The sequence below is a fragment of the Nansenia antarctica genome (genome assembly GCF_963989245.1).
Source record: "Nansenia antarctica genome assembly, chromosome: 13".
Lineage (NCBI taxonomy): Eukaryota > Metazoa > Chordata > Actinopteri > Argentiniformes > Microstomatidae > Nansenia > Nansenia antarctica.
The window spans coordinates 21664955-21677788 of NC_137683.1; the positions used below are offsets into that span (position 1 = coordinate 21664955).

Genomic DNA, 12834 nt, shown 5'->3' on the forward strand with positions numbered 1-12834 from the left:
AAACAGCTTCAGGCACTGAAAGAAAAGCTCAGAGATGCACAGCAAACAGCAGACTGGTAAAGAACTACAGGAGAAAGACAATGAATAAAGAAAATACACAAACCAAGAGAACCACACAGATCTCTGGAAGAGGAAGAAAAGCAAATGGAGGTGTGTACTCAGATGACTGATAGAGGAACCTCATTTAGGAACCTCATTAATAAGGAACCTCATAGATTTGTTCTTTTTTTCTTTTCTTTGTGTTGTTTATCATCCCCTAAAACAAATAACTAATTCCTAATGTTTCCCAGTGTGTCTGACCAGACCCCGCCCCACTCACACCTCCACCCCCCCAAACCAGACCTCCACCAGCCCAAACCAGACCTCCACCCCCCCAAACCAGACCTCCACCCCCCCAAACCAGACCTCCACCCCCCCCCCCCCCCAAACCAGACCTCCACCCCCCCAAACCAGACCTCCACCAGCCCAAACCAGACCTCCACCCCCCCAAACCAGACCTCCACCCCCCCCCCAAACCAGACCTCCACCCCACCAAACTAGACCTCCACCCCACCAAACCAGACCTCCACCAGCCCAAACCAGACCTCCACCCCCCCCAAACCAGACCTCCACCCCCCCAAACCAGACCTCCACCCCCCCCCCAAACCAGACCTCCACCCCCCCCAAACCAGACCTCCACCCCCCCCCCCAAACCAGACCTCCACCCCCCCAAACCAGACCTCCACCCCCCCAAACCAGACCTCCACCCTCCCAAACCAGACCTCCACCCCCCCCCAAACCATCCACCCTCTCAGATGTGGGAATTAAAACTTTAAGTTCTTGGACTGATGTATAGATGATTCAGTGTCAGTACTTACATTGTCAGCTAAAGTATTAATTAGTCTATTGATCTCTACAACCCTAATCATTTGACAACATTGTCTGTACACTCATTCCACAGTAGCATATCATTACATCTAATTCTAATCATTGTCTTCAGTCAAATTATTTTCTTTATGTAAACTATTTGAATTGTATATGTCTTTACTCTGTGGTTGTCTTTAAGGAAATATTCACACTGATTGAAGTTCCATCAGTCATGCCCTGGAAAATCATGTATTAAACCAATAAAATCATCTGAGATGTTGTGTTATTAAACCAATAAAATAATCTGAGATGTTATGTTATTAAATCAATAAAATAATCTGAGATGTTATGTTATTAAACCAATAAAATAATCTGAGGTGTTATGTTATTAAACCAATAAAATAATCTGAGGTGTTATGTTATTAAACCAATAAAAATAATCTGAGATGTTCTGTCACCTGACTCATGCACTGTGAATATATACTATCCTCTGTGATGAATCACCAATACCCATCAACTGTAGTCAGTCGCCATGCCACTGCTGGTTCACTTGGAGCTGAACAGGCCTGGGGCCTGTTCATACAAAGCTGATTAAATCCGATCCGGGCGCTAATTTCAGCTCGCGTTCCGTTCCATCAATGTGGCTCAAATAATTTGCTGCTTGGTTGCTATGCAACCAATCCTTCAGAACAAACGTGGTAGCGAGCAGGTTGACAGGCTGGTTTAGGTCATATGTGTGTCAAACATGTCTCACAGGCGGAAACTACATCCCGAACAACAGTTCTGTCAAGTGTCTTTTAGGAAATATTAGTTCCCACTTTTTACGAGATAGATAGATAGATAGATAGTTTGATTGTGTGATAGATAGATAATTTGATATTTTGAAAGTGTGATAGATAGATAGTTTGATTGTGTGATAGATAACTTGATATTTTGAAAGTGTGATAGATAGATAGATAGATAGATAGATAGATAGATAGATAGATAGATTAATAAAAAAGTGTAAAAAAATAGGTATGTCTATCAACTTGCATTGACATCTTCACAGTGGTATGTTTGGCGCAGGGGTAAAGGCAGCCAGCTAAAGGTCCGAAGGTTGCCGGTTCGATATTTAATTTAATGTTTATTTTTTTTACATTTAACCGAAGCCTTCATGCAAATCGATTTACAATATATATATATATCTGTCTAAGTGAATCATCTATCCATCAGTAATCATAAGAAAAAATGTATCTATGCCAAATCCAGGGTCCATTTAGAAGAACATCATTTACTAGTCAGAAAGGCTTCAAACACCATTGTAATTGTGTCAGTTCTTGTAAATTATTATTAGTATCTTCATTTCGTCAATCGGCTCTTCTGGGCTCTTTATGTCTGCGAGCACGCACCCAAATCGAGTATTTCCAAACCGGTGTTCTGTGAACACTGATGACACAAGGCTGATTCTCGTTCGAGGAATCACTTGAGGCTTGAATCCCAATCACAAGTTGCCTGAACGAGGCTTTTATTTTAATCGCGGATATACTAATCCAACGTACGTGGAATAGCCCCCTGGCTGACCAGAGGACGGGAAACCCTCCAGGCCAATGCAGGTAACACTGGAGGGCCCGTAGGGGGCGCCATTACACTGCTCAAATGCACCAGGTGAGGGAGTGGGGACGTCACCCTGTAACAGAATGCTGATCTTATCCTGTTCATAGGTGGAAGTAGTACACTCGCATGTACACTCCTAAGTAGATTTAGACTTCTCTCCTCTCCTTCCTTCTCCACTCCTCTCCTCCCCTCTCCGCTCCTCTCCCCCCACAAATAGCTTCCTGTTCATTGGTGAAAGTCAAAGTACTCCCAAGTAGATTTCTTACAGGCAGTGTGCTATGGAGATGAATTAACACCAAATAATGCATACTTCTTTCGAAATACTGTTTGAATATGTTCACACTGTATAATATGTTAATATTGTGCTGTACAGTTTTCATTAAAAGTTTTCGCAGAAGTATTGTAGTGGATATACATCAACTATTGTTAATCTGAAGAGAAGAGAGTGAGGACCGACTGACTCTTTCCACTGAACTAAACACAACCTTTCTGTTTTAAATGAAGGCCTGGCAGCATGTATGCGTTTACTGTGTGACGGGCTGTGTGGGCAGTTGTCTGTGGGTCTCTGCAGGCACTCCCCATTCATCTAGGAGACCTCTCTCCATATGGACACCTTTCTGTTATGGCAGTTCTAATTTGTGGCTTTATCATTTTACACATCAACATCCTGCATTCACACTTCCACACATCCACTCACTTACATCACTGATTTACTGATGGACACACCTCATTCCCGTATTCAATAATCCAAGTATTATTTTGACTAAGTTCATTGTTTGGCTGTTTTTTTGGGTTGGTCAAATGTTGCTGCATTTGTTTCCGTTTGATAGTTTGTTTATAGCATTTGTGGCATAGGGGTGCTATTTGTTTGGGCACCCTTTTGATTGGTCATTTGAAATGGTGATTAGAAATGACAGCCCTATGGCCTGGGGTGGTTCAGTGGTCTAACACGCGTTCTACAGTGCACACATATATGTTGGCATGGGTCCAGGCCATGCCCTCTTCCCCTTACTTTCCTGTCTATCTTCACTTTTTCTATCCAATAAAATGAAAAATATGAGTGGGATTGCCCTACTCAGAAAAAAACAACCTTTAAAAAATAAAAAGAAGAAGAAATTTCAGCCCGGCACAACTGTTTAAATGCTCTTGATGAATAGAGGGTGTCAATATCAATGATGATGATGGTAATAATGCTCTCCAACAGATGCTATGCAGAGAAAATGGCAGAGTCCAGAGTTCCTAGTAGGTCACGTTACTGCCTCATGTTAATGTCATTGGCTGCTTGTCTTGCATGAATATACAGTATTTAATACAGAACTATGTGTGTGCATACTGTACAGTACATGCATGATACACTTGTCAATGGTCTGCCTGTATGGATGTGAGATGTTGAAAGTGTTTCCCTTCACCAACAGATGAGTTTAAACTCACCAATACAGAACATGTGGAGGCTGATGAAGGTGATGATGTCATCCTGCCATGTCACCTCTTCCCTGAGACCAGCGCTGTTACAATGACAATCAGGTGGTTTAGTAAGACAGTGTATTTACCTGTATAAGAATGGCCAGTTATCGATGATGTGTCCTGATATGTGTTACTTACAGCTTCTACCACAGGGCCGTCCAGGCCCTGAACACAGCAAAGACCTAGGTTCTGGGCCCTGGACAGTCTGGACGGATTGTTGGCAGCTGCTGGACTGAAAAAATCAGGTGTAGTGCTGAGGCACAAATATGTACATTTCAAGCCTGCAAACTGCGACACTTTAAATAAATGTGAAATAACACTATTGTGCAATATGACAACCCTAGTCGTCTATCTGTACAGTATAGTACAGTGGATAGTGTACATAGCCTTTATTTATGTAAACCAGCTCCTTCCTTTCTTGTGATTTTTTTAAAACGTTTTTTTTTTTTTTTTCCTAACACCAGGGGAGCCACCCCTCCTAAATTTCGTTGTTTGGTACCTGTACTGTAGCAATGACAATAAAGACCATTCATTCATTCACTCATTCATTCATTCATTCACTTGCTACCTTTAATCATCTGTATTTCACTATTTCATGTGATGTCATCTATCTTATACCTTTCTTACTTCTTATTTTATTCTATATTGAGTCAGAAGTTCTTCCTTATATGAGTATAATATCTATATACATACATACACTCACCGGCCACTTTATTAGGCACACCTTGCTAGTACCGGGTTGGACCCTCTCTTTTGCCTTCAGCACTGCCTTAATTCTTCGTGGCATAGATTCAACAAGGTGCTGGAAACATTACACCACCACCATTTTCGCCCAGAGAACTACCGCTCACTGGATATTTTCTCTTTTTCTGACCATTCTCTGTAAACCTTAGAGATGGTTGTGCGGGAAATTCCCAGTAGATCAACACTTTCTGAAATACTGTTGTATATTACCTTATTGGTTATGAATCAAAGAACAGTTATTGAGTTTAAGACGATTTAATTAAAGTACAAAACAAGGTATACATATACCAACAGCTGGAGCCTGGGCTGGGCTGGTGATCTGCTGGGCTGGATAAGAGAGCCCTCTGCTCTTGTGTGAAGGTCTTTATGTCTTTACGTATGCAAATATTTACCAGTGATCCTACCACAATCACTACAGATGCTTGGGGTGTGAAAAGGGGGGAGAGGCCAGGCCAGGAGCTTTGGCAAAAGGGTCATAAATACCTTGCCCTAACCCCACAGTCAGGACAAATATACTACAATACTCAAAACAGCCTGTCTGACACCAACAACCATGCCACATTAGTCACTTAAATCACCTTTCTTTCCCATTCTGATGCTTGGTTTGAACTTCAGCAGCTCGTCTTGACCATGTCTACAAGCCTAAATGCATTGAGTTGCTGCCACGTGATCGGCTGATTAGATATTTGCGTTAATATTTGCGAATGGAGGACATGTTTGGGGAGGGTTGTTGGGGACACACTGTCATTGTATTCACCCATGCAGACAGTCTGAAAGGGCAGAGCATTGAGGAGTTTCTCCAAGCAAGGAGTCAGGACAGCAGCAGGACAGGAACAGGGCCCACGTCCTCAACATTAAGAACAGGAACCACGTCCTCAACATTAAGGACAGGAACCACGTCCTCAACATTAAGGACAGGAACCACGTCCTCAACATTAAGGACAGGAACCACGTCCTCAACATTAAGGACAGGAACCACGTCCTCAACATTAAGGACAGGGCCCACGTCCTCAACATTAAGGACAGGTACCACACACACACACACACACACACACACACACACACACACACACACACAGAAACACACACACACACACACATACATACACACACACACACACACTTGATCTGACACTTGCGCGCACGCACGCACGCACACACACACACACACACACGCACACACACACACGCACACACTGAGTGACTGATCTGACACTCACTCACCACAGATAAATAATCTGCAATGATTAAATAAATATGTTTACATGAAGCTATAGCTATGTTGATGTGCTGTCTGATTACATCACAACTGACTACATCACCAGGAGGCACGTCCGTATATAGGCTAATCAGTTAGGGTCAGAGTCTCTACAGATATCATTACAGCTCACATCTCACCAGACAGACAATAGAGTTTGGTCTGACCGTTCTGAGTAAAAGTGAAAGTGAAAGCGACTTCGATTTCCTGCTTGACTTGGTTCGGTCTCGGTCTATTTAAGAGCAAACACTCCGTAGTTTTATGAAACGTAACAGCGGTTATAGGCTACAGATTGAATTTAATAATCTCTCATCGGAAGTACAGGTCATCAAGATGAGTAAAGGTAAGCGGTCAATATTTCACTTCACACAGTGAGAAACAGAAACAGTAGCCTATCGGACATTATTGTGTTCTGTGTTTGTGTGCTTGAGAGAAACAGACGATAATGCTGACAACAGATGTTGTTTAAATACAGTGTAATGTTGTGGTTTTATATGATGTGTTAATTGTTGTATTTTACTGTGTTGTATATTCAATGCGTTGTTTAGAAGTTGAATTTTATTGTCGGCAGGGCGCACCCGCAAAAGAGGCCTTGGTCTCACTGACTGCGTTTACATGTATACCATATTGCTGTATTAAGCGGCATATGCTCAATATTCCAATCTGAATGTTGAGTACAAAGTGAATCAGCAGGAGTGTTGAAGTTAACACTCCTTTCGAAATCTATGTCTGCTTGTAATGTTACCATCCTACCACTAGGCGTCACTATGCCATGTAAGGTGCCATGTAGGGTGTTCACACATAATTTTGCTTTCACTTTAGATTATTTTAGATAAAATCATATAAATAAGTAAATATAATAATGTATCCATAACATACAGAATTGTATGAGAAAAACAATGGTTCAAACCCCATGGTTCTATCATGTATGGTTCAAAAGTTATCAAGGTTTACCTCTTTACATACACATGCGAATTACTGGAATTTATCCAGTAATAGGACCATAGGTATTTCCAAATGTAATTGTATTTAATTGTGTCTTTACGAGACATTAAATTTGCACTGAAGTTGCTTTCGAATTCAACGAAAGTGAAAGTGAAGCTAACAGGCTTGCCATTTCAAATAAACGGTACATAATTAACTTAACGTGCAGATTTTTATTTTTATTAGATTAGATTCAACTTTATTGTCATTGTCAAGTCCCAGACAGCGAAATGCAGTTTAGCATCTAACCAGAAGTGCAAATACTGATAAAAAAAAAATGTGTTTGCATTGAGGCAGATCACATTTTTGTAATGCTTTTGCGCATATTGAACATACGTTGTTGATCTGCCTCAAATGCAAACAATTATGTTTTTATTCTATTTGACTTACCTGATGCCTGATCGTATTTATTAATAATAATTCATTAATTAATTTATATAGTGCCTTTCTAGACACCCAAAGCACAAAGGTAGTATGTCTGTTGTCTCATCTCATAGTTGATCTAACCTTTATTTAAGCAGGTAAGACTAATGAGGCCAGAAACTTATTTTGTGCGCGCGCGCACGCACGCACGCACACACACACACACACACACACACACACACACACACACACACACACACACACACACACACACACACACACACAGTGTTTACAGTGTAACAGTTTCATCTTTAATAATAATATCTAAAATATTATCCTCTTGCAGAAAAGCCCAGTATGGACAGATGTTTCACTATTGTAACTGGCAACACCTTGGAAGCTGATCAGGCCTTCATGAAACGCCTCACCAGCAACGGCTTAACTAAGGTGACGTCACTAGGGGAGAGTAATGTCATCATGGCGTTCTGTCCAATCATCAGCAGTGCTGGGACTGATATTGAGGCAGCACTAAAGGACATCCCAGGTAACCTATAAGGTCCTATTATGTTGACCTAGATATGTCAATGATGTTGATCTAGATATGTCAATGATATGTTGACCTAGATATAGAGTTCTGTGTGAACATATCATCTAGCTATAACAACGTTGACCACCTGTGGTGCTGTAAGATACATTAAAAACTATACGTTACCTGAGAGTTACGCGAATTTCAAGATACTAACAAGTCGTAATTCAGATAACTTTCAGTAGCGTATTTAGCATTAAGGCAGTTAGCCTCTCACAATGTCTAACTATAGCATTAACTTCTAGTGGTTAAGGTTAGGCATTCACTTCTAGTGGTTAAGGTTAGGATTAGGTTTAGGGTTAGAGTGGTTAAGGTTAGGCATTAACTTCTAGTGGTTACGGTTAGGATTAGGTTTAGGGTTAGAGTGGTTAAGGTTAGGCATTAACTTCCAGTGGTTAAGGTTAGGCTTTAACTTCTAGTGGTTAAGGTTAGGGTAAGGTTTAGGGTTAGAGTGGTTAAGGTTATGGTTAAGTTTAGGGTTAGAGTGGTTAAGGTTAGGCATTAACTTCTAGTGCTTAAGGTTAAGGTATGTTCTCAGGGAAAGGCATTGACAAATATTAGCATAAGAAACAACAATTAGCAATCGTTAGCAAAGTCCTCATGCAATGTTCCGCCTTTCGTATGTACGTAGAATGGAGTAATTTTGAGATTGGGTTGCTTGAATCATGAATTACAGTAGTGCTTTTATTATCGGCAACGGGTGGTAAACATAATGTTTTTCATCCGTCCCACTTAGTGACAGGTAAACCAGTCATTCTGGTGCTGCTGCACCACACCTTCAAGAAAGACTACACCACACCTGACAGCAGCAGACTAGTGACCAGAGATGATGTCATACTCACAGTGGACTGTCTGTTCCATGAGAACAACGGACTACTGGAGTGTCAACGCAATGATGAAGCAGTCAAGGACATTCTGAAAATGCTGAACCTCCAGCCTCAGGTAGTTAAACCTGAACATACAGCCTAAACTAGTTAAACCTGAACATACAGCCTAAACTAGTTAAACCTGAACATACAGCCCATTGATCTATTTGTCAGCGTTCGTTAACCTCATAGTATTGTTCATCAAATTATAGTATTTTAATCAAAGTGTGAAAAGGTGAATAAGTCTGAAGGGAATCTTTACGTAAGCAGCATGACTTTGAGGTGTGAGTTTTGTCATGTCAGTATTTCTTACTTTTCTGGTCACTGAGGAGATCACCAACAACATCTGTAAGATAAGAATATCATGTCTGCTTATCTTATGAATTCTTTTTTTTTCATAAAGTTGGTTTTGATGTATAGTAATTTCTGAATTTTGCTTTCTGTTGGAATGGAATGGAATGGAATGGACTTTATTTGTCATTGCTACAGTACAGGTACCAAACAACGAGGTGGGAGGTTGCAGTCGGACAGTTCTACAGGAGGTAATTATTTACTTTGTATAAATCAAACAGTAATAGGATGAATTTCATCCCAACCTTCAGCAGACAGCACCTGCATCAGCTGGCATCTGAAGCTACGCAGGGCTGGGCTGGTGGACGTGGATGGGGGAAGTAAGGGGTCAGCACCCTGATGTGGAAACTAGGATTCAGGGTAACAGCTAAACTAGTATTTAGGGTAACAGCTAAACTAGTATTTAGGGTAACAGCTAAACTAGCATTTAGGGTAACAGCTACCCAGTGAATTGGTTATCGTGCTACTTCCACAATACATGGTTAACACAGGCACACGCCAGTGGGAGCTTTCTGACTACAGCTGCATAACCCATTACATAGGAATGTATTTAGATGTATTTATTGGTTTTCCAATGTCATTTAGGTCTAGATTTTTCTTTAAAACAGAATGAATCCAAACCAAGTGAGTTATTACTACTGCACTTTATGTTGCTTTGACCTCACATTGTGGTATTTCAATGACAGCCAATCACAGGAGACGATGAACCCACTACAATATCTAGACATGGCACCCTATTCCCAAGGATTCAAAACATTGAAAATTCGGTATTTCCAGAGACTCTCTTCAAAAATAATCTTAATAATCTTAAATGGGAAACACAAACAAGTCTTCTCGAATAATATGTTGCCCTAACCCTATATTGCTGAGTTTCTGTGTGTGCAAATAATAATATATGTTTTATTTTCCACACAAAATATTAATATTGTATATCTTCCGCAGGATTTTTCAATAGGGATCAGCGTCTTAGAGTGATGGAGGACCAGAAGGAAAAACTAGAGGTAGAAGTAAAGAAGCTGAGGCAGGAACGAGATGAGAGTAAACAACAACTAGAAGGTAAAGACAAACAGCTTCAGGCACTGAAAGAAAAGCTCAGAGATGCACAGCAAACAGCAGACTGGTAAAGAACTACAGGAGAAAGACAATGAATAAAGAAAATACACAAACCAAGAGAACCACACAGATCTCTGGAAGAGGAAGAAAAGCAAATGGAGGTGTGTACTCAGATGACTGATAGAGGAACCTCATTTAGGAACCTCGTTAATAAGGAACCTCATAGATTTGTTCTTTTTTTCTTTTCTTTGTGTTGTTTATCATCCCCTAAAACAAATAACTAATTCCTAATGTTTCCCAGTGTGTCTGACCAGACCCCGCCCCACTCACACCTCCACCCCCCCAAACCAGACCTCCACCAGCCCAAACCAGACCTCCACCCCCCCAAACCAGACCTCCACCCCCCCCCCAAACCAGACCTCCACCAGCCCAAACCAGACCTCCACCCCCCCAAACCAGACCTCCACCCCCCCCCCCCAAACCAGACCTCCACCAGCCCAAACCAGACCTCCACCCCCCCAAACCAGACCTCCACCCCCCCAAACCAGACCTCCACCCCCCCCAAACTAGACCTCCACCCTCCAAAACCAGACCTCCACCCCCCCCCAAACCATCCACCCTCTCAGATGTGGGAATTAAAACTTTAAGTTCTTGGACTGATGTATAGATGATTCAGTGTCAGTACTTACATTGTCAGCTAAAGTATTAATTAGTCTATTGATCTCTACAACCCTAATCATTTGACAACATTGTCTGTACACTCATTCCACAGTAGCATATCATTACATCTAATTCTAATCATTGTCTTCAGTCAAATTATTTTCTTTATGTAAACTATTTGAATTGTATATGTCTTTACTCTGTGGTTGTCTTTAAGGAAATATTCACACTGATTGAAGTTCCATCAGTCATGCCCTGGAAAATCATGTATTAAACCAATAAAATCATCTGAGATGTTGTGTTATTAAACCAATAAAATAATCTGAGATGTTATGTTATTAAATCAATAAAATAATCTGAGATGTTATGTTATTAAACCAATAAAATAATCTGAGGTGTTATGTTATTAAACCAATAAAAATAATCTGAGATGTTCTGTCACCTGACTCATGCACTGTGAATATATACTATCCTCTGTGATGAATCACCAATACCCATCAACTGTAGTCAGTCGCCATGCCACTGCTGGTTCACTTGGAGCTGAACAGGCCTGGGGCCTGTTCATACAAAGCTGATTAAATCCGATCCGGGCGCTAATTTCAGCTCGCGTTCCGTTCCATCAATGTGGCTCAAATAATTTGCTGCTTGGTTGCTATGCAACCAATCCTTCAGAACAAACGTGGTAGCGAGCAGGTTTACAGGCTGGTTTAGGTCATATGTGTGTCAAACATGTCTCACAGGCGGAAACTACATCCCGAACAACAGTTCTGTCAAGTGTCTTTTAGGAAATATTAGTTCCCACTTTTTACGAGATAGATAGATAGATAGATAGTTTGATTGTGTGATAGATAGATAATTTGATATTTTGAAAGTGTGATAGATAGATAGTTTGATTGTGTGATAGATAACTTGATATTTTGAAAGTGTGATAGATAGATAGATAGATAGATAGATAGATTAATAAAAAAGTGTAAAAAAATAGGTATGTCTATCAACTTGCATTGACATCTTCATAGTGGTATGTTTGGCGCAGGGGTAAAGGCAGCCAGCTAAAGGTCCGAAGGTTGCCGGTTCGATATTTAATTTAATGTTTATTTTTTTTACATTTAACCGAAGCCTTCATGCAAATCGATTTACAATATATATATATATCTGTCTAAGTGAATCATCTATCCATCAGTAATCATAAGAAAAAATGTATCTATGCCAAATCCAGGGTCCATTTAGAAGAACATCATTTACTAGTCAGAAAGGCTTCAAACACCATTGTAATTGTGTCAGTTCTTGTAAATTATTATTAGTATCTTCATTTCGTCAATCGGCTCTTCTGGGCTCTTTATGTCTGCGAGCACGCACCCAAATCGAGTATTTCCAAACCGGTGTTCTGTGAACACTGATGACACAAGGCTGATTCTCGTTCGAGGAATCACTTGAGGCTTGAATCCCAATCACAAGTTGCCTGAACGAGGCTTTTATTTTAATCGCGGATATACTAATCCAACGTACGTGGAATAGCCCCCTGGCTGACCAGAGGACGGGAAACCCTCCAGGCCAATGCAGGTAACACTGGAGGGCCCGTAGGGGGCGCCATTACACTGCTCAAATGCACCAGGTGAGGGAGTGGGGACGTCACCCTGTAACAGAATGCTGATCTTATCCTGTTCATAGGTGGAAGTAGTACACTCGCATGTACACTCCTAAGTAGATTTAGACTTCTCTCCTCTCCTTCCTTCTCCACTCCTCTCCTCCCCTCTCCGCTCCTCTCCCCCCACAAATAGCTTCCTGTTCATTGGTGAAAGTCAAAGTACTCCCAAGTAGATTTCTTACAGGCAGTGTGCTATGGAGATGAATTAACACCAAATAATGCATACTTCTTTCGAAATACTGTTTGAATATGTTCACACTGTATAATATGTTAATATTGTGCTGTACAGTTTTCATTAAAAGTTTTCGCAGAAGTATTGTAGTGGATATACATCAACTATTGTTAATCTGAAGAGAAGAGAGTGAGGACCGACTGACTCTTTCCACTGAACTAAACACAACCTTTCTGTTTTAAATGAAGG

At 40.9% G+C, this 12834-nt stretch overlaps 1 protein-coding gene and 1 long non-coding RNA gene across 2 annotated transcripts in view; both read left to right on the forward strand.

Moving 5' to 3' along the window:
- Positions 1–6136: 6136 nt before the first annotated feature.
- LOC308169141 lies at positions 6137–8659 on the forward strand. The gene is made up of 3 exons (XR_013937743.1): positions 6137–6248; positions 7599–7796; positions 8575–8659. It is a non-coding gene; the product is annotated as an uncharacterized lncRNA (long non-coding RNA).
- A 1370-nt stretch (positions 8660–10029) lies between these two features.
- The window catches only part of LOC308169420 (E3 ubiquitin-protein ligase TRIM39-like), a gene marked incomplete at its 5' end in the record, with an annotated part of 12936 nt that continues 10131 nt past the window's right edge, over positions 10030–12834 (forward strand). Inside the window, one exon of the mRNA XM_080544102.1 lies at positions 10030–10111. Coding sequence (XP_080400228.1) covers positions 10030–10111 — 82 coding nt within the window. The remainder of the gene's footprint in view (positions 10112–12834) is intronic.